General features: G+C 47.3%; 1 protein-coding gene across 2 annotated transcripts in view; it reads right to left on the bottom strand.

Annotated features, from left to right (window-relative positions):
- LOC149330736 (multidrug resistance-associated protein 1-like) overlaps nucleotides 1-22,580 on the bottom strand; it is a 61,564-nt gene that overhangs the window by 15,747 nt on the left and 23,237 nt on the right. For both annotated transcript variants that reach the window (XM_089561388.1, XM_089561389.1), the window contains exons 9-22: nucleotides 20,910-21,084; nucleotides 20,645-20,743; nucleotides 19,596-19,751; nucleotides 17,097-17,300; nucleotides 16,772-16,918; nucleotides 16,124-16,208; nucleotides 15,075-15,268; nucleotides 11,881-12,057; nucleotides 11,078-11,245; nucleotides 8,886-9,136; nucleotides 7,074-7,287; nucleotides 4,783-4,999; nucleotides 3,168-3,312; nucleotides 667-832 (exon numbers count right to left, since the gene is read on the bottom strand). In XM_089561388.1, coding sequence (XP_089417514.1) covers nucleotides 667-832; nucleotides 3,168-3,312; nucleotides 4,783-4,999; nucleotides 7,074-7,287; nucleotides 8,886-9,136; nucleotides 11,078-11,245; nucleotides 11,881-12,057; nucleotides 15,075-15,268; nucleotides 16,124-16,208; nucleotides 16,772-16,918; nucleotides 17,097-17,300; nucleotides 19,596-19,751; nucleotides 20,645-20,743; nucleotides 20,910-21,084 — 2,398 coding nt within the window. The remainder of the gene's footprint in view (nucleotides 1-666; nucleotides 833-3,167; nucleotides 3,313-4,782; nucleotides 5,000-7,073; nucleotides 7,288-8,885; nucleotides 9,137-11,077; nucleotides 11,246-11,880; nucleotides 12,058-15,074; nucleotides 15,269-16,123; nucleotides 16,209-16,771; nucleotides 16,919-17,096; nucleotides 17,301-19,595; nucleotides 19,752-20,644; nucleotides 20,744-20,909; nucleotides 21,085-22,580) is intronic.

Genomic DNA, 22,580 nt, shown 5'->3' with positions numbered 1-22,580 from the left:
TGGTTTGCTTTGGTTTAGTGGGGTTTAACGTCCCAAAGCAGCTCAGGCTATGAGGGACGCCATAGTGAAGGGCTCCGGAAATTTCGACCCCCTGGGGTTCTTTAACGTGCACTGACATCGCACAGTACACGGGCCTCTTTAATTTCGCCTCCATCGAAATTCGACCGTCGCGGCCAGTATCGACCCCGCGTCTTTCGGGTCAGCAGCCGAGCACCATAACCAGTGAGCCACCGCGGCGGGGCGCCGCCTTATTGAGGTCAACCAGTGATGGCAATACTGGGATTTCATATATGACTTAATGGACTAGGGGGTGAGCAGGGGGGTCATTACGTCATAGTCACGTGACTTGACGTGACATCGCATTACATCGTTCTAACGTGACTTGGTATGACGTCACACTCATATGATGCCCTCACTAAATATACTAATTAATTAGTCTTGGCGTTACCTAATTACATTAATCATCACTAATTAATTATCTGAAGTCATCATCTTCGTCACGTGACTCGCAGGCTTGTGACGTCACATGGTGCCGTTACTTGCGGACATGACCTTGAAAGTGAGCTATCTAATGCTTCCGCATTAATGAAGCAACTACGGAGGGAGGTCGTTCTCCTGTGGTGGCTTTTTTCAAGCGGTCATGACAAGTTAGTGGTAGAAGAGCACCTGGACGAAGTAGTAGACGATCAGCAGCGGCAACACGGCCCCCAGGAAAAGCGGCGTCTGCAGGGCTATAAGGAGGAAGGCCACCACGGTTCGCAAGCACTGCACCACCAGCATGCGGGTGTTGAACGGAAGCGTCACATCAGCCGCGTCGATGTCCTTCGAGAACCTGCGGGAAAAACATAATATATACTGAGGCGACGACGTGGTGTCGTTTCCAAATTAGCAGGGAAACATTAGCAAGTTTACAGACTTCTACAGAGCTTTTTTTTTGAAATTTAAAACTGAAAGTTTATTTCTCCACACACAATACAGTGGGAAAAGGGGACACTTTTCTTTCTTTGGATCTGACGAGGATATTGCAAGTATGGTCAAGGTGGAAAACATAGCAGCGAAGCTAGAGGACTGAGGACTTCATTGATGCGGTCGTTTGATGGGGAGGAAGCTAGGAGAAGATGAAAAAAAAACTGATGGCGATTAATCTTCAAGAGAAATTGTCAGTGCACTCTGCTAAGGACTATAATAAATGAAGGAAACTCATTATAAACAGCTTAAGTGGGAAGGTTATTGTAAGGGATCGGTAGTGCGTGCGGGGTCATTAGTACCGCTAATTCTTTCTCAGTACCCCGCCGCTGCCGTCTGCAATGGACCCCCCCCCCCCCCTCGACGGGACGGGACTGGACGGTGGGGTGCGTTCGAAGGGAAGACTGACATTTCTTGGAACGATGCGCGCGCAGTCGGCTGGGCAAGAGAGCGGTGGCAGCTTGGGACTGAAGCGCCGCCACACGACGACACCCCCCCCCCCCCCCTCGCGACGAACGTCTCGTTCGAAAAGTGTGCAGGATTCCTGAGAGGATTAAGCACTGCCGGACGGAACAGCGTCAGGGCGCCGTTGACGAGGGGGGCAAAAGAGATGAGGAATAGCCGGCGGCAGCGCGGCTAGCCGGGAGCAGCAAAGACCTGGGTTGGGTGACGCCACTGACCGGGAGTCGGTGAGGCGCCAACTAAACAGCCTTGGGAAGGCTAAGTCGCCTTGGAAGGCAGGTCCAAGCTCGCAGTGGCAGTTCCAGCGGTAACTGCCCGCTTAAGCCCGATAATCCCCAATTCCGAGACGACGCCAAGGTCGGGGGGTCATTGGGGAAACGGACGGCAAGTGCTCGCACGAGTGCGTTTGTGTTTGTTTTTATTTTTATTTTGCAATGGAGAGGGTGTTTTGCCCTACGGAGGCTAGAGGGCTGGCCATGCTCTCGATGAGCCAATCGTAGAAAGAGTGTAGCATGATTGGAAGCTACCAAATGTGGGCCGGGCCTCACGGGCTTTAAAACCGGGCCCCGGAGCTGGAAAAAGGGTTTTGGGCTAAGGTCAGGTGCTATGCATCTTCGGCAACGCCGAGTAGGGGCCTCCCCTAGTGTTAGCCACTTTTTGTTGTTTTGTCCTTTTGCTGCTTAATATGTCGCCAGTGCCTAAATTTGTATGTGACGTAAATATCTGTGCATAAACTTCAAGTATTCGCTTTATCCCTGCATCGTAACTCATCGCAAGACCGTCTCTGACGGGGCACCCCTGGTGCGAAGAAAAGCTTCAGTCTTCCAGTTAAACAAACCGTCTCCGGCGGGGCACCTCTGGTGCAAGGAAGGAAGATAAAGAACTTGTGAACTTTACTGTTATTACGAGATCTTTAGCGCAGCCGGCCTGTCGAGCAGCTGCCTGAAATGCCCACGTGGGAGCCCGCACGTGCAAGAAGCACACTTCTATATGTCTGTACATCAATGCTATTCTAAAGCACTTTATAAATGTTTTTTAGTCGCATGCCGTAGAACTGTTACCGCTATGACGAAACGAAACTGACTATCGCAGTGCCAACAGGAACCTCTTGCAAGGATGGCAGATAGCCAGAACATGGCAGAACTCCAATAAATTGTGCGAAGATTTTCTGACCTACAGTCGCTAATATTTCTATCCTTATTGCATGGCGCCTCCTTATGAGTGCTTCTCATTAAAAAATTATGCAAGAGACCACATGTCATGGCATTAATTTGTGCGTTGGCCTGCTTGTGCATGGCCTGCTGATTTGTGGGCAACTCTTTTAAGGGACGGGTGGGATATTCCTTTTTGCACTATGCATTTCTTGAACTTACTCTTTTCGGAAAAATGGGATGAGTACGGTTTTCCAATCTAAATTTCATAGCTTAGAATCGGGAAATAGGAGTGGATCACTCACAACACTCCATCTGCCTTAAATCCTCATCTGGCATCTCTAGACATCTCCATTTCTGCGCTTTTTAAATCGTCAGGAGCTCTGTGGTTTATATAAAAGCTGGAACAGTGACTCATGGCGCTTACCGAATAAAATTCCCCAACAAGTTAAATTCAGATAACTGTCCCTTCATGTTGTAGACATCATTGGTAACTGTCGACTTATTTCCGCTGTGGTACCGTAACTGTTGTTGCTTTCCCGTCACCTAGACGTCACCTTCCCCGTCATCCCATTGCTCCCTCGTCACCTGTTGATGATGCGGCCCATAGGCGTGGTGTCGAAGAAGGACATGGGTGCTCGCAGCACTCGGTGCAGCATCCGGTCGTGCACCACCTTGCTTCCCTGCAACACCGCCAGGTTGAGCCACACGCCTCCCAAGAGCACAAACACCGCTGCGATCAAGACACGACCAAGGACACAGCAGTGACTTCACAACGGTGTTGACTCGCACATCTTCGCCATACTTGAACGTACACTGAATATAATTCCAGCCAAATTTTGTTTCGAGTGAAATTCCATTTTATGGCTCTTTGAGAGTACGTTGACGCCTGTCCGGCTTCAAAAGACGCATTTATTGTTGACAAAAATTAGACTGCAGAGTTGTCTCGTCTTTCTATTTACACTCAAGGTCGTACCCAGCAATTCTGGACAAAAGCCTTTTGCAATCAGAAATGGTTCATGAATGCAGTTTTTTCCATACATTGCAAGATTTCGCAATAACAATCAATATATCTGCAATTTCTCCTCGGCAGGCTTGCATTTTTTTTTGCTAATAAACGTTTTTGCTATCGTCAAAAACCTTCCCCATTGGTTTTCTATTGTAATCTTAACTACTCGATGCGAACAATGGAAAAACTTTAAAAGAAAGATTTCGCTACGCATCACAAGATGAACTAGTATCTTCAATATTTCCATAACAGTACCTTATAACAATCCAAGATTCAAAATATTTTTCCAGGAAAGCCGAACTTAGTCAAAACTGTGGACTCTGAGATCACCGTTAAAGTGAATGACGTTGAAGCCTAGACTCAGGGATCATCCTCTTTCCACGGTAACCTTCCAGATGATTCCACCGGTTACACATTCCTCCGCTCTCCTCGTACCGTCCTCCTTCCGCGGTAACCATCCTCCGAGTGGTTCCCCCGGTAACGCACACACCAGTTGCTCCGACGACTACGGCATACTACGACGACAACGACGACGCGAAACTCAAGAACAGGCGCTTAACAGCTCTCGCTGTAAAACGAGGAAGGCATAGAGTGTCGATCATAAAGCGTAAAGTGTCGATTAATGGACCCTTTGTGTAATCATTCCTTGCCGTGTCACACTGAACAGGCGGTATACTCACTCTCGACGAAGCCGTACATGGCGTATGTGCCGAGGCGGTAGTTCCTCTGCGCCGGGTCCGATTCAATATTTCCATAACAGTACCTTATAACAATCCAAGATTCAAAATATTTTTCCAGGAAAGCTGAACTTAGTCAAAACTGTGGACTCTGAGATCACCGTTAAAGTCAATGACATTGAAGCCTAGACTCAGGGGTCATCCTCTTTCTACGGTAACAACCTTCCAGATGATTCCACCGGTTACGCATTCCTCCGCTCTCCTCGTACCGTCCTCCTTCCGCGGTAACCACCCTCCGAGTGGTTCCCCCGGTAACGCACACACCAGTTGCTCCGACGACTACGGCACACTACGACGACAACGACGACGCTAAACCCAGGAACAGGCGTTTAACAGCTCTCGCTGTACAACGAGGAAGGCATAGAGTGTCGATCTTAAAGCGTAAAGAGTCGGTCAATGGACAATTATTACCGTAATCATTCTTTGCCGTGTCACGCTGAACAGGCGATGTACTCACTCTCGACGAAGCCGTACATGGCGTACATGCCGAGGCGGTAGTTCCTCTGCGCCGGGTCCGTGGCCAGCACCGGGTCCAGGGCGTCGTTGCTCCACTCGCCCAGCCACAGGCTGCCCGCAATGTTGAACGCGTGCGAGGCGAAGTACGTCACCAGGGTGATGATCGTCATCCACATGCCCATGGCCTTGATGAAGTCCCAGTACACGCTCCACTTGACCTGCGTGCGGCCACAACACCACAAGGGCAGGTCAAGACGAGAAGAAAAAGTGAGCACCTCACCGGTCACATGGCCATCATCATCATCAGGTAAGTCGAAGGAAGGCTAAAGGGGCCCTCTCACCGATCTCGTTACCCGTGTTACACGCCAGATGGGGATACCTTGCTCTTTTCCCCGTTTCAGCCGTCAACTAAGTTTTGTTTCCCTTCGCATCAGCCCTCTCATACTAACAGAACTTCAGATGGTTACAGGATACAGACAGCATACACAGCTCGCTGTATAACAAACCTCCGCATATATAACACTGAATTAAAAATTCAGGGGGCACTTTGGCTCTCTAAAGTGCTGCAAGGCGAAAGCGTTTCCTGGCGCACTGTTTTTTTTATTTTACGTTTCTAATTAATTTTTTTATTTTTGTTTCTTTTGTTATTTTTATTTGTTTCTTTTTATTTTTATTTATATATTTTATTTATGAAACCCACGCATTCTCTAGATGCGCCTTTATTCATGCTCAAACCCTGAGCCTTCGTGGCAGAGTGGTAGCGTATTCACTTCAAATGCCAAGTTTTTTTTTAAGTAGTGACGCCGAAACGCGGACACACTTGCTAACCCGTCTTGGTCACGACAGCATGAGGCATTAAAGGCTTTCGCCTTAAAACCACGCGGGTTTTGGTTGCGAGAGATGCCATTTCAGTGGCCGTATAGCGGACACACAAAGCAGCAATGGGAGGATCAACAGCCACGTCGCTTGGTATGTGGTGGAGAATGTGCCACAGATGGTCACATGATTGAGCTGCCTCTGGCAGTGGTCCAAGGCTGTCGATCTACAGAGATAAGGGGCTGTACAGCTATTAGTTATTTGGGATCTCATGTGGAAGGCAAATAGACGAAGAGTTTTAGAGCGAATGCAGTGCTACTGGCATACTCCCATGCATGAGAGCAGGTGTTGGCGCCGGCACCACTGTGCATCTCAACCCAAAACACCGGCTACACGATGGCAACGCAGGCCACGTATTTGGTCATTTCAATTACGAAATACCTGATACGTATTATCTGTGAAAATCCGGCAATTTCGTTGATCCAAGCAGAGCGTCGCATTACCTGTGGAATTCAGAAGAAGCGCTCAGCGCAGCTAAGAAGGATTACAGAGGAAAAATACAGTGAACTATACTTCATTGCCAAGCCCATACGCGGCACCACCGTCTGTTAACCTTCGTAATACGGCCGAAGGGAATGGTAAGATTTTGATGCGAAGTTTTGTAAGTGCCAGGGCTGAAGGACTCCTGCCGTCCTGAAAGAGGGCACTCTCAAGATTGCGGAGGGGGGACATGACACAAGCAATGGTGTCGTTTCACTCACTAAAAGTCGTAAATAAGGGACTTTACGAATTACGGAGGTACATTAAAGGTGCGCTGAAGAGGAATCTGAATTCGTCTTTTTACCGCGGGGACTCGATCTACACTTTCCGAGCATTCTTAGAAACTTCGAATTATTGTCCTGTGTGGCCGATTTCCATAAATTAAACCAGATTACACGTTCCGGCTCCCGCCTTTTTTTTACACCGCCGCAGACGGTAAGAGTAGTCAACCAACATTTTAGCTAGTCCCGTGGTGACTTGTCGTCCTGCTATCGGCGGAGTGATACGACGTGATCGGCAAAAGCAAAGTGTCCACGCGTATTTTTATTTCCGTGGGCCTAATTTACATCTGTGTAGTCTCCGACTAGATCTATTTATTCACAGAAACGTAGACAACAAAATAAAAGCTAAAGCGAAGCTGCCGCGGGACTGCCTGAAGGGTTGGTTGACTCCTCCTACCGTCTGCGGCGAGTTCAAAAAAAGGTGGGAGCCGGGGTGTTTAATCCGATTTAAATTAGGGAAGTCGGCCGCGCAGGACAATAATTCGAAGTTCCTAAGAATGCTTGGAACGTGTAGATAGAGTTCCCGCGGCAAAAAGACATCAAAAAACATCAATATCAGAAGCATATTCTGCTATTGATGGTAAAAAAACATCAACAGCGGTAAAAAAGCGGTAAAAAAACATCAATAGCAGAAGCATAAGCAACCCGTCCTCACCGATCCCACTTGGGCTACCTCCTCCTCAGTGAGCTTGGCTTTGTCAGTCTTGACGGAAGTGAGAAGCTTGAGCTCGTGGCCGCTGCCTCCGGCGACTCCCCCCTCGGAATCGCTTTTGGGCGTAGAAGACCGCCGGATGACCTTTCCTTGCCCTTCAGGGTCGTCCGACCTGCCCCGGTCTTCGTCGCTCGAGTCGCTGCGCTTCGTACGGTACCTGCGGCAGTGGACGAGCTGACATGGTCATCCTTCAATGAATACTAAGGCAGCAATTATTATTATATATAGTCTAATTATACACCTTTGTCTTTTGTACACCTAAATGACTGACGTGTCGAAATTTTTGTGGCTTGCCGTGAAAAGGCTTAACTAGAAGAATTAGCCACTCCAAATTTCCGACCTTTTCTCGAGAATCTGATACATGGCTAGCAGTTTTTCTAAGTTTTACATCAAAAAGAGCAGATATTAGTGTTCATTTACTTTCACCATCATCATCAGCAACGCTACCAATACGTAGCAAAGGAATCTTCCAAAGATTTCCAATTATTCCTCTCCTCCATTAGCCGTAGGGCCACGATCGCAACAAATTTCATAATTCCATCTCTCCATCTTTCTCTGTTACCCAACCACTACAGTTCCCTCAAAATGGAATCCACCATGTTACCCTTAAAGACCGATCTGTAATCTGAAACACCCGTTCCTACCAATTCGTTTCCTTCTCTGTAGCCCACCCAGAATGGAATAGAATCAAGAAGTCTTTATTGAGTAACACAAATAAAATTTATACACAGATATTTGGACCGATAGCCAATGAGGCTAGTCAGCGGTCCAATACAAAATAACATGTAGGTCAGCAATCACAAACACACTGAAGAAAAACTAACTTAGTAGCCTTGCTTCGATTCCCAAAAAAATGCTTCTTGCATGTCAGTTTGTAATTCCTAGCTTGCTTTATTTCAATTGGCAACGAGTTCCAAATTTTCGCTCCTGTAAATTCTACGAGGTAACTCCCGCCCGTCTCATTTTGATTCTTAGTATTACCTGTATCACTTCATCTGTTTGACAGCTCGTTGCGATGCGCTCAAATTAATGCCAAGTTTCTTACACAGCCTGTAATGACGGGCACTGACCACTGGTTTTGCTGATGCAACCTGGCTTTTCGACCTGGCTTTTGCAACCTGGCTGGTTCGATCAAAATGCCGGAGGTTTGCGCTATGACGCTAACTGAGCGCACGAGAAAGCAGAACAAACCCGGAATAAGAGGTGAAACGAGAAATTGATAGTTTTGTGACCCTGGCATGCTTGGTTCACCGACGCTTAGACTGTGCTTCAACAATTAATGCGCAGCTCGGTGGGATTTCTGCAATGCTTATTTTTCCTAAGAATCATCCGCGTTTCCTTGTTTTAAGGGCAGCGTAAGTGAACGTAATCTTCCATGTACAAAAAAATCATTTAATTTAAATAGCTAGCCCAGCAAGAAAACAGTAATCATTCACTACTCCATAATTTTCTGAAGAAGGATGGATAGCTGGGCGAGTTGGAAAAAGTTCATTGTGCGTGGTACAGCGCGAAACAAACGAAAACACAAAAGAAAAAAGACTCCACAGCGCTCGTCTGTGGTGCCTCTTTTGTACTTTCGTCTCTTTCGCGCTGTACCACGCACAATGAGCATACTTTTCTGACATATTTCTTTTGGGTCCCATCTCCCTTAGCAATCTTTACCCCAATTGCCTGCAATTCCTTTTTACATGTTATTTTATAATTTATAATCCTACTCCCCCTTCGGGGATTCCCCTAAACACTGGAGTAACTAACTTGACAAGCTCCGGCTGGGTCGCCGTCGAATGGGCGGCGATGGCACTGAAGAGCTGCGCGTCGTCGTCCGAGACGCCCTGCTCGTTGCGTTCGCTCTCGCGGATGAACTGCACGAGGAACTCGGAGAAGGCCCCGCCCCGAGACAGGAGGTCCTCGAAGCTGCCAGAGTCCGACACGGTGCCGTCCCGCAGCACGAACACGGTGTCCACCTCGGGAAGCACCGAGAGACGGTGCGTGACCAGAACACGCGTCTGCTCGACGGGACATGCGTAACAATGAAGAGCAGAAGTGATCAAACGATAGCCCCGTTAATTTCAAAACGGTATGGCTTTCTTTAGCGAAAGCTATCGTCGCGAAAGCTACACTACACTACCTAACACACATTTCGCCGTGAGCCTCGGAATGACCTTGAAATGGCCTGTTTCGCCGAGAGCCTCCGAATGACCTTGAAACGACCTTGAGATAAGGAATTGTTGCACATCTGCCTTACCATGTGTGGTCCACCTTGGTGCTGCACCACTTGACCTTTGACCTTTCAAATTGTCGGTAGAGGGCGGTAAGAAGCCACGTAGTAGTCAGGTGGTGTCACGTGATTCAATTTGCAGTTGTGACGTCAGGGTATGAGGTATATAAACCGAAGTTGTGCGCTCTGATTTCGCTAAGTGAAAACTCGGTTCAGCATAGTTGAAACACTTGTATTTTTTAATGCGCACTTAACCATTCCAGCGGCTGCTCGATATCAACAAGTGGTATACCATTTGATTTCTGCAACACCCCTTACTAATAACTATTTCTTACTATCATTAGCTAGTATTCTTGCCCGATCTGCGCGTTCATTCAGAGGCAGGGAAACAGAGAGGACCCCATCAATAGACGGATGACACACGAAAGGTGCGAAAAAATGTTTTTTTTTTTAGAGCGAAAGCTGTTTAGTTTTGGTTTAGACATATACCTCTAAATTATACCGTAGAATCTGCAGCGTCAGCCTCAAGTCATTAACCACTTAACGAATTAGTTTAATTTATTTAGTTTAATTGACCGCAACTGCCACGGCAGTTATGGAAAGGGAGGGGAGAAAGAGGGTGAATTGATAGGGAAGAGGGACCGAGGGTAGGAGGCGACGGGTGGCCAGAAAAGCTTTCTCTGATTTGCAAGAGCACATCTTGGTTTTTTCGCACTGCTGACGATATAGATTCGACGTAGAAATGCAGGGCTAAATCGCTGAACCAAAACTATAATAGCTTTCGCTGATTAATGTGCTAAGCCGGTAAGCCTAACTGTACCAATTTTTGTTCCTTTTTCCTTCGTGAGGCTCCACTTTAGAGAGGAGCACTCGGCGGCCATGCCAGCAGCTCGCACTGTGACGTCACCTACTGCTCCCCATAAGTGGCGCCACATCGCGGTGAGTACACTAACCGAGGAATTCGATCATGTCCCACTTTCGGGGTTATGTCGTGGGCGTGGCGTTGTAGGTGAGGAGACAACACAACTCCCCTTTTGATATTATTTCGTCATTTTGTAACGGCAACTATTTACACGAGAGAGCGTTTCTTCGGTGCTAACAGCGTTGCCTTTCTCCTCTCCAAGATGCAGTAACTGAATATTGGTGTTCAGTTTTGAATGGCTGCCGACACACCTATCATCGTCGAAACAATATGAACAGGAACACTTTTAAAGCTGCAGTCACCGTTTACACCCAAATTTAGGCCGAGGATTCGGTTACTAACTAAGACTTACATGTCGTTTCTTATATCGTTCGCGCTTTTACAGCGAAGCACAAAAGTATACGGTATGCGGCTTCATAGAAAAACTAATTATTTCTGCGTTACCTCGGTAAATCCAGTCAGGTGATATTACTGCCAACAGATGCAACGCTGTTGAGCTTACGCTACTTTGCTTTGAAAAAAAAAAAGAAGAAGCGCAAAACAGACAACACAGGAGGAAGACAGACAACACAAGCGCATATTTCGTCTGTCTTCCTTATCGGCTGTGTGTTTTGTGCATCCTTTTTTTTTCAAAACCATTCACCAACTAGCCCCCAGAATGTATTACTTCGCTTTGAATTGACCTGCTTTGCTTGGCCATGCAGAAATAAATATTTTTCTCGATCCGCATCCCGCATACTTTTGTACACTACTGCACACGGACAGCTTCCCAACAGCTATCCGTAGCATATAGGGCAGAGTCCCCACCTTGTCCCTCAGCATCCCCTTGGGGCCGATGACGTTGTCGAAGATGTGCTTCCCCACGTGCGAGTCGACGGCGCTGAGAGGGTCGTCGAAGAGGTACACGTCGGAGCGACTGTACACGGCACGGGCGATGCTGATGCGCTGCTTCTGGCCCCCGCTCAGGTTGATGCCCTGCATGGTGGAAGAAATTTCAGCGAATTGCGAAGTGAATTGTGAGGAAAAGTTACAGAAACGAAAAACGCGCGAAACCTCTTACTCTGAGTAAGCACCTTATCGCTCTTTGGTAATTTCTACCGCAGATTTATTTACATGACCATTTTTATATCTAAACCCTAAGGCCTCAGGAAGAGTGACTGTGCTTGCATCGACATCTGGATGGATACCATCACATTTGAGTATAAAGTGTTCAACTGTTTCTCCATATCTACTACACAAAGCACATGTGTCATCTTCTTCGTTGAATTTCTTTTTGTAGCTGCGCGTTCTAAGACACCCTGATCTAGCTTCACAGACTGCCTCTGAGTTATCATAGAACGATTCCTTCTTAATATGCCTTTTCCAATATCGATATACTTCTATGTCATGCTTCTTTTCCACTGAATTAATCCAATTTTTACCTTCCGCGTTCTTAACCCGTCGTTTAGTGCTCTTTCTAACTGCGTCCTCGTGTCCGGCATGCTTACTGGTTAGTTTCCTACTTCTTTTCCGCCACTGAGATTCAGCGCTCTTTCTGTATAAGTATTTAAATACATTTGCTCATCACCCAATTTCCTCGGGATCAGTTCGAGAGTAGGAAGGTCGCTTGCCTTCTCGCCGATTTCGGTGTCGTCGCCCGCCGGAAGCACCGCCAGGTCCGGCCTGAGGGCGCACGCCTCGACCACCTGGTCGTATCGCTCCTTGTCGTACTCGTGGCCGAACAGGATGTTGCTCTTGACGCTGGCATTCTGGATCCACGCCTGCTGCGGCGAGTAGGCAACCGAGCCCTGCGGGAAAGAGGGCAGCAAGTCTGCGAAAGCGAACATGGAATGGCGGAACGGCGACCCAGAACTAGCGGTGGCTCCGTACCGCCACGACAACGTGATACCAACAGGACAAATACGGGTGTGATACTGCTGCGTACATATCGTTTCGGGTAGAATGTACCACGCAGTCATAGTGCTCGTGACGGCACATTTGATAAACCAAGTGACCGAAACAAAGCAAACATTGGCAAGATGGAAAGCATTCCGATTGTATTCCGTTCAAATTCTATTTCATTTCTATTCTAATTCTCTTCTGAATCTGTTCCAATTCATTTGTAGTTCATGCCATTGTAAGGACTATAGTCGGATACAACTTAACACTGCAGTGAATCCCCGCCCACATTCAGGACCGGTGCACAAAATTCCTCCACGATAAAGATGTAGTGATTTGTTAAAACTTCTCTTGTCACCTAAACAAGAAGGTAATCACGATAAAGAAAGGTTATAAGCTCTAGAATTTTAGTACCTGACTTGTTTAATAAAGTCACCCAGTAAAAAGCTGATTTCCTTTACTTTTGTCACCGGTTAGCGGAGTAATACAGCACGCCGCGCACCGTGGCCCAGTGTTAACAACTGCTGTTTTTTTTTTAAGTTGTATCCTACTGTATAGTCGCATACAACTCGAGAACGAAGCGGCTTTTCCCTGTCAAAGGACCCCGTTCCAGCCATTGGCAGCGGCCGATTCTAGTGAACGTGTTAGCATGACAATGCAAGGAGTGCCAGATGAAAGGGTATAGTCCCCTCCCTCCATAGTCATGGATAGTTCCCTTCCTGCATTTTCATGCCGCTCCCTGCATTGTCATGCTAGTAGGGTCATGAGAATCGGCCGACGCCATTGGCTGGAGAGGGGATCTGTAAGGGATCGGTAGTGTACGCGGGGTCATCGGAACGCGGCTGGGGGCACTCAAAGCGAAGCGTCCTTTGTTGGAACGCGCCCGCTCGCGAACGCGCTGGGAAGAACGGGTGTCCCCCGCCCCGCGGTACCGATTCGCGGACGTGCTGGCACGAATGTATATTTGTGTTTGTTTTTATTGTGGTCTACCTTGTAGAAGCCTGAGGGCTGGCCATGCCCTTGAAGAACCAATCAGGCTAAGAGCACAACATGATTGGAAGCTACGAAATGCGGGCCGGGCCTTTAGGGCTTTAAAACCGGGCCCCGGAGCTGGAAGCGGGGGTTCTGCGCTAAGGTGAGATGCTACGCATCTTCGGCTACGCCGAGTAGGGGCCTCCCCTAGTGTTAGCCAGTTCCACCTTTTTGTTGTTTGTCCTTTTGCTGCTTAGTATGTCTCGAGTGCCTTAACTTGTATATTCTGTAAATATTTGTATATAAATCTTCAGTTATTCCCCTTTTTATCCCTGCGTGTCAACACATTTTGAGACCGTCTCTGACGGGGCACCCCTGGTGCGAAGGAACGCTTCAGTCTTGAGAGTTAAACCAACCGTCTCTGGCGGGGCACCCCTGGTGCGAAGGAACGCTTCAGTCTTCGAGTGAACAAACCGTCTCTGGCGGGGCACCCCTGGTGCGAGGAAGATAAAGAACCTGTGAAACTTTACTGGGTCCTTTCACGAGGGAAAACTGCTCCGTTCTTGAGTTCTACATGACTAGTACAGACTAAGAACGCTAGGTAGTCGAAATTATCTGCAGCCCTTCACTATGCCTTCCTTTATAGCCTGAGTCGCTTTGGGTTGTTAAACCACACAAAACCAAACCATTACTGGTGAATATTTCGTATTTTCCAGTCTTTTATGATGCCACACCGCTTCGACCAATCGCGAGTTTTGTAATTCCGGCATTTTCTGGGCCACGCCGGTCTTTCGAGTCCAGCCATATAATGCTGTCGGGTTAAAAAAATTACTGCATTAACACTTATGCAGTGGGCGGCTGGGTTCCCCTGCTCAGTGTTGACTGCTGTCTGCGAGACCCTTCTAAAGAAACTTAAGCAAGGAACACGAAGAAACTCCGGAGAGGATCGTTGCAGGTCACAGAAGCCGTTGGTGGTGCCTTACTAGCACAAAGCTGCTCACAATTTGAAGAAAGTGGCCAACAGGCATGGGGTGAGTGTCGTTTTTTCCGCCCCCATCAAGCTGAAAAAGCTGTGCCCCCGTATTTGCAGCTCAAGAAAGCGGGGTTGCCAGATAAGGCACGACTCTCCATTCATCATGTGTTCCGCAGGAGTGGTCTATGCTATCCCCTTAACGTGTGGGAAGACCTATGTTGGCCAGACTGGGCGTTGCATCAACGAGCGCTTGGGGGAACATGCCCGAAATTTATCAGATTTAAAGGATAAATATGCACATTTGGTAGCGCATATTATGGGTTGCGACGGATGCGAGGCACGATTCAGTCAGACTAAGATTCTTGGCAAAAGCGCAGATAAGAAGGCACGTGAATGTCTGGAGGCTTTTCACATAAGGAAACTTGGCAATAGGTGTGTCAGCACCCCATCTGTTTCACTTTTTTCATCCGAGTTCGAATTCTTAGATGCCGCCCTTAAATTTTTTGTTTTTGTTTTGGTTACCGCTTGCTTATGTGTGCTCGCTGTGAATGTCGCTTTGATATCTTTACCTTTCCTGCCCTCCTCCTTCTTTTTCAGTGCAACTTAGCCATATAAAGGCGCTGCCTGGTTTCAATAAAATTAGTTGTGAGTTAGCGCTTTGTGTCTCGTCCTTGTCTTTTCGTGGTTTGCATGCTCTGGCGCTATTTTCTTCAAATCAATTAAAAAAAAATTAGAAAGCAGAAAACGTTCAGGATAGCAGTAAAACAAGGCGCAACAAAAGCGTGTCCCTGGGCTCACCAAGCAATGAATGTGCTCAGGCTGAACCAGGCGCGATTGCCTGAAACTACGTGCCGGTGTTCGCCTTCAACTTTTTCCTCACCATTAGCATTGTCGGAGCACGGAAGCACATCGACAAGCTAACGTAGCATTAGCTTGTGCCTCAGCGCTCACTGTTACCACTCTGTGTAAAGATGTACGTACGCAGATTGTGACGGACCCCTTGAGCTTGACCATGTCGCCGAGACAGGCAGAGAGCAGGGACGACTTGCCCGAGCCGACCGAACCCACGACCGCGACAAGCGACCGCTTTGGCACGTCCATAGTGACGTCCTTGAGCATCGCTGCACCGTCCCGAGACCAAGCGAAGGATGCGTCCCTCACCTTCACTGCCTCTTCTGTGAGCACAATAAAATAAGAATGTCACGAAAACCTCTTTCATGGGGATGAATTTCTCAAGCAGAATAATTATGCGCACGACATTAGTCCAACGAGCAACACCTGGAGCAGTTTAGTGCATAGCGAAGCCGCCGTCACTGTCACATATACGTCGATACGAGGCGCAAGAATCATACATTCTTGTTTCAAAGTTTATATGCGACCATGTATTTTACCTTATATTCTGTACAATGACAATGATTCGCGACGATTCGTATGTTTTATCGCGCTATACAAATTACCTGGAGCCCATTATTGGAAAAAATAGACACTAAGTGCTGAACCATATAGCTACAGCGCAACAGACGTCTCACAGCAAGAAAAACCCAACCCTGCGCTGACACTGACAATTAGCGGGGTTCGTAAAATAAAGCAAGAACAACTTCCGAAGTTTTCGACATATAAACGTCTTCGTCCAAGACAACAAAGCCCATCTTTAGTTTGCTGCTACCAGCGATGACATGTTTTCATTTAACCAAAAAACTGTGTTCAGAAGGCGGTAGTCAGTGCGTGGGGTCAGCTTGTGTTATGTATTCTTCGCTGTGTCGCTTTTGTTGCGCTGTAGCCGTGACCATCTGAAAATCAACTAGGTCAAGTTGTTTTGCTAAGTACTTGTCGCCTCGCCATGAAACACAGCACACAGAGGGCGCCAACCACTTAGACTCGATACACGCTTTCATCTAACTAGCACCTATAACTTCCGCTTGAGGAGTTCCTGACATTACTTTTGTTTTGTTTTGTCTGCCGTTCCAGTAAATATCTCTAAGTTTCGTGCAAAGCAAGTAGCAAAAGGACAGTAATCAAAACTGGGAAACCTTGATTGGCGTCGCTCTGCACAGCCGCTGGATCCAGGTCGTCTGAGCGCAGGTATTCGTTTATCCGGCGAACGGACACCAAAAACTGCGGACAGGGACCAAATTTCAATAATGCTTATTGGAGTTCCTTTATTGGAACGCGTTAGCTTCTGATGAAATATTCGCCCGAAGCTTTCAGTTCACTTGTAAACTTCATTATCTATCAGATCAAACGCTTTAGTAAAGTGCATGTGATAAAATTTACATCTGTAGAAGCAACTACTAATGGTTCAAAAAGGTTATTCTCCCTTTTGGACCGGCTACTATGTCCGAACGCAACTCGTTCAAAAATTTTTTGCGCATTTCATCTAGATTTGTGATTGCGTTTTTATTGATTGATTGATTGATTGATTGATTGATTGATTGATTGATTGATTGATTAGCTGGCTGGATTGTTGGCTTATTATTGGTTGATTGAATTACTGACATTGATTTTTGATGATTGACTGAATTATTCATTGGTTGCTGACTGATCGATTGACTGGCTGAAAGAATGATTAAATCATCGACTGGCCGTTCCGTTGGCAGACTGATAGAATGCTTGAGGGAACACACTTTTTATGAGTTATGTAAGGCGGAGATGGTGATTGTTCACGCCGGCCACCTCACCATGGCCATGTTGGAGACGATGAGTGGCAGGAGTCCGAGCGGCACCCTCACGGTTTGGAACAGAGTCAGCGACACGAACGCCTTGTTGGCGTCCAGGATGTTCCGGCTGTCCACGAGTACGTAGACGCCAAAGCTCACCAGCGCCACCTATCGACCAAAGAGACACATCATGTGTTCTTGATGCGCCACCGTGTACTGACTCTCCGATTCTTGCCATTTAGCAAAGTACTAAACGACCCTTTTGGTACTTCAAGAAAAAAAACGTATCCGTTAGTGGTTTAACTCCGTCGATTTCGTAAACGAAATTGGGATACTCCACACTCACCAAGATGGGCGCGCAGGCGAAGGAGAAGACGACGGCCGAGTTGAGGTACGCCTGCTTCTTGAGGAACCTCAGCTCACGGCTTCGGAGGTCGTGCACGCGCTTCTGGAAGGCCGTCTCCCAGGCGTACAGTTTGAGCACCTTGATGCCGGCCAGCATTTCGTTGAGGAGCTTTATGCGCCGATCCTTCTGATCCATGATCGTGAACTGCACGCAAAGCCCGAGGTTCTCAGTTTGAGAGTTCACAGTTCCTGTAAAGCCTATGTTATTTGCTTTTCCGTGCTGTGACCCGCTGTTTTTCCCGGCAGCACATTCGCCAGATCCGTGCGGCCAATTTGCTCTGGATTAGTTGGTTCATTTTTTAATGTACGCACCTTGCGCAAAAATTCAGGGGGCACTTTGACTGTCTAAAGTGGGTAGAGGCGGAAGCGTTTTCCGCACCACCTTCGCTGTTTCTGTGGCACTGGTGGCGTCACATATATTTGAGTACTAATTACTAAGTGATGGCAAATCGCTAATTAATTGTTAATTACTGATTAATGCCTGAATACTAATTAACTGCTAATTAATGGCGCTTAAGCTGCGCCTTTAGGAGTGGGACGCGACAGCGCGTTGTAGCGCTGCCAGGGAGTCCACGGAACGCCACCACCCGTTCGGCGCGATGCCTTGCCCTTTGAACGCAACGTTTTTTGAGGAAAGGAAATGGCGCAGTAATTCTGTCATCTCGGTGGACACCTGAACCGCACCGTAGAGAAAGGGAGGTGGGAGTGAAAGAAGATAGATAAAGAGGAGCCGTAATGAAGAAAATGAAAATTGTATTTGAGGAAAGGAAATTACGCAGTAACTGTCTCACATATCTCGGGGGCATTTTTTTGACCTAAAGTGTGGTCACTGATGTGCGGTTAAGATGTTAAGCTTCGCCCCTAAGAGTGGAACGCGACAGCGTCTTGCAACGCTGCCAACGAGTCCATAGAACGCCATCGCCCATTCGGTTGTACGCCTCACTCGTCGGTAAATTGGTTTTTGAGGAAAGGAAATGTATCTGTCTCTCATATCTCGGTGGACACCTATACCTCGCCGGAAGGGAAGGGAGGAGGATGGCAGTATGTGAAGACACCGTATTCACTAGACGCGCCTTTGTTCATTCCAAACCATCGGGCTGGCATGGCGGAGTGGATCGCGTGCTCGTCTCTCACGCCGCAGACCGGGGTTCGATTCCTGAGCTCGACAAATTTCTTAATCGCTTTTATTTATTTATATGGCCTGACTAGTAAAGCTAATTGGGTAATTAAGCAATTAACTAAGCTCAGTCCCACTTACTTGGAGCATCACTATACGATCCCTTCAATTGGTTGTATGGTTACTAGCCAAAGTGCAATTGGCCCCGTTTGAAATTCGCGCACTGTGACGTCACGACCGTTTCCACCAATTGAAAAGCGTGACATTTTCTGTCGACAACTGCTGTTTACAACGATGAGACATTAAAGGCTTCCGCCTTAAAAAAGATGCGGACAAACAGATGAACACAAACGACACCGTATTTAAATACGCGCCGCACAGGCTATTTGTGTTTATTCATATATCCTCTTCTAAGATGAGTAGATTCAGAACTGTGCCATTAGTATGTGGACTGAAGCTTGTGTGGTAACGTTCAGGAAAGGAGACTAATTAACCACGTCAGGAGATTATGAAAGCGGTTATGTTAAGCTGCAAACGAGGCACATGGAACATGAAAAACAATCAAGTGAGCCGAAACTCGGCGCGTTATCGGGAATGGCCTGGAAACCCCAGTGACTAACGGCTAAGATCAGCCGCGGTGCATGGGACTCAAATATTTCATACATTCGTACTCGTTGAAACCATTTCTTATCTCGTCTTCTGACAAACACTTTGTTCGTTACTGTTTACAGGCATACAACACCTTATATCACAAGAAGTGCCAACGTTGAAGAGAAAGTGTCAATGGGAACCAGCTCAGCACATGAAGGGATGAGGTTCGATCACCGCCATCACAAGCTTAAATCGTAGTCTCTACGAACAGTATACGCAGGTCGTTTTTCTGCGTGAGGCAGGAAATGTCACAAGCTTTCAAAAACTCTTTTTAATCAATAAAACTGAGACCTTTGTCACTGTACTATTTGGAGGCGTTCAAAAGATTTCGTCAGTAGATGATTCTTAAAAATACGCCCTCTAAATACTGCTGCCCGGAAACTCCCGATTACCACACCTATGACTGGCAAACCATGGTTAACAGCGCTCAGGTTATTGGCTTTCTCGAGATCATTTTTAGCACGAATATAGTCAAGTTTGCCACGTAAGAAACTAAACTTGGGCGGCCGCGTGTACGATCATCTCCAAAACCGAGAAACTGGCACCTCGAATGAAAGAACCCTGATACGTGGATGTTTGACGACTGCACATACAGGGGAAGCAAAGCGATAGAGTTCCTTTAAAAATGTCCACAAATTCTTCAAGACGAGAGTGCGGAAATAATGACTTCACCTGGTACTTCCGTAGGTAGGCCGTGACGAAGGCGTTGATTGGTAGCAGGCTAATCATGACGAAGAGGCCACCCAGTGTAGCCACTCCCAGCTGTTGCCAGAGGAGGTAGGTGGCCACAGCCACCTGGACTGGCGTGGACCACAGGAAGTTGAACACCTACCAGCGAAGTTCGGGGGGAAAAAGTCATCAACTTTTGACTTGTATAAAAAGTCACAGCAGCACCATATGACATTTATGAGTAAAAGTCGATCAACCTCACAAGCAGCCGCTTGATAAGGCAGAGGTCGTGCTTAAAATCTTGCCATCTTGGCGACAAATACAAGGCAAAGTTCTCGCTTCAGCAGGTTGGTTTGACATTTACGGAACAGCGTGCGGACAAGTTGAAGCACCCACATGGGCATTCAGCCCCCTTGTCAGCGTGCCTCTTATGACGTCTCCGTACCAGCGCTATTTCGTCGACGAGAAAGACATACTTCCTATCATCATCATCAACCCGGCTACGACCACTGCAGAGCAAAGGCCTCTCCCATGCCTCTCCAATTAACCCTGTCCTTTGCCAGCTGCGGCCGCCGTATCCCCGCGAGCTCCTTAACCTCATCCGCCCACCAAATTTTCTACCGCCCCCTGCTACGTTTGCTTTCCCTTGGAATCTACTCCGTTACCCTTAAGGACCGGCAGTTATCTTGCCTTCGCATTACATGCCCTGCCTAAGCCCATTTCTTCCTTTCGATTTCGACTAGGATGTCATAAACTCTTCCCATACCTAACCAAACTGTTGCAAGAGGAAAAATTCGTCGTTTTAGCACGTTTGTACACGGTACTTTCGATAGGAATAAAGACAATGCATCGAATTTTAAGCAGTAAATAATTCTGCCGTCTAGCCCCTCGTCATTAACCCCAAATCGACTCGGGACGCAAAGACTGCATTTGTCTGGAAGCTGGCCGTCTCTGGAATGAGCCGTCAGTTGTAACGTGATTCTCATCACGTGATCAGATAACATAGAAAGTTTGTTAATGCGCTTCGGCTGTCGATCTCACTGCGAACTGACCTGGACGAACTCCATGATGCGCTGCGTGTCAACGGCCATCAGGTTCACGATCTCCCCAGTGGTGAAGCGGTACTTCGCTGAACTCGACAGAGTCAACGCCTGCATTGAGGAAACGCTTTCTGAAACCCCACTGGCGTATAGAAATCGCTTTCAGAGCTTGATGCTAAAGTTTTACAGCAGCAGCTGTTACAAGCACATTTTACTGTTCTGTGGCGTTCGCGTTGCCTATGAAATTTCTGTGAAAGAGCAGCACTGTCCGCGATACCTTTCGATAGATGGCGTTGATCATGGCCGACCGCATGCGCATGGAGACGAGGAATATCCTGTACTCGTACTGACTGAAGCACAGGGACTCGCCCATAGAAGCGAAGAACATGGCCGCCGCAAACACGCCACCACGCCAGGCCGGCTGGTCCGAGTCGATGAAAGTTATCAGCATGCTGAGCGAGAATAACGAAAATTGGAGGAAACATTTAAAGGGCAACTGCAGCACTTGTTTGAGATTTTCGCGATATTCAAGGATTCAAATCTATATAGGCTGTAGGTAAAGCATGCCAAGTGTTTTTGCACTAGCATTTAAAATAGTGACGTAGTCGACTAATGAATTTTGCGCTTCTCCTCAATGCACCGTAGGAGCGCGGGGAAGCAACGTGATGTCACGGAAGGTATGATTTCAAATTACCGCTGTCGTCAGCCACACCCAGCCCTGACTCGTAAGAGGCTGCCAAACAACTCTCGGCAGGGTTTGCCTTCGGTGGCGTTGGTTTTTTTTTCCTTCAAAGCAGGCGTTTGTGTGTTGTAAATGTGCCGATACCTTCGATGACGTCATCATGCGCCCCCAACTTGGCGTTGTGCGGTGCGGAGAAGCTTGAAAGGCGTCCGGATTTTAATCGGCGATTACTTCACTATTTGAAGTGCTAGCCCAAAAAGACTTCGCATGCTTTACCTGCAAGTTTCACACATTCGACCCTCTTATGCTCGTTGATTTGTAAAGCCTACACAGTTTCCCTTTAACAATCCTTAACTCTCCCAACTATCCATCCTCCTTCAGGTTATCTCGCTCGATACTGGCATGGGCAAAAGTTTGCGGGATGTGGATTCGAGTGAAAAAAAAATTCTTGCTGCATTGTCAGGCAAAGCAAGTCAATGAAAACCGTAGAGCTATGAAGGAACATGCACGCTCCATCCGCTGGAAAGAATATCAGCTTACTGTCCGGCGAGGAAACGCCGCAGTAGGTTTTGTTCTGCGAATCTACATCCCTCAAGCTTTTGTTCATGACTGTACATTCCTGATACGCTTCTTAGCCAACGTCTTTGATTCCAACAAATTGAAGCCCAGCCGACTGGGCTATCCTGGTTGGCGAGCACAGGCATATTCAACATTCTTGGGCAAAAATCTTGAATATTGAATAACTGTTAGGTACTGATATGGAAATATCGAAGTTAATGGTCCATTCTTCAGATAAGTAGTAAAATATTTCCTTTGTAATGTTTCCATTGCTCGCATCGAGGAGTTGAGACTGCCATAGAAAACCAGCTGGGAACAGTTTCGACAATACCAAAAACGTCAAAAGCAAAAAAAATGTAAGCCTGTTGACGTGAGAGGCCTGTTGACGTGAGAGCCGCGGAAATATTGATTGTTATAGTGAAACCTTACAATATATAAAAAGTTGCGTTCATAAACTCTTTCCCATTCAAACGTGCTTTTGTCCAGAATTGTTGGGTACGTTGCAGATACATCCTTGACGGATAATAAGGGAGTAATTACTCATTGGCATCCACCGAAGCGCAGCCATACGGCTACAAAGGAAAGCTATACAGCTTTCTCAGAAACTTCGTAGTTAAAGAAAAATTTGTCCTGGTCCGGGGATCGAACCCGGGACCACCGCTACACCGGAGCAGTCGCTCTACCAACTGAGCTAACCGGGACGACAAG

The sequence above is a fragment of the Amblyomma mixtum genome, chromosome 9 (genome assembly GCF_055824585.1).
Source record: "Amblyomma mixtum isolate Tamu chromosome 9, ASM5582458v1, whole genome shotgun sequence".
Lineage (NCBI taxonomy): Eukaryota > Metazoa > Arthropoda > Arachnida > Ixodida > Ixodidae > Amblyomma > Amblyomma mixtum.
Note: the sequence above shows the minus strand (reverse complement) of the source record. Positions and strands in the feature narration are given on the sequence as shown.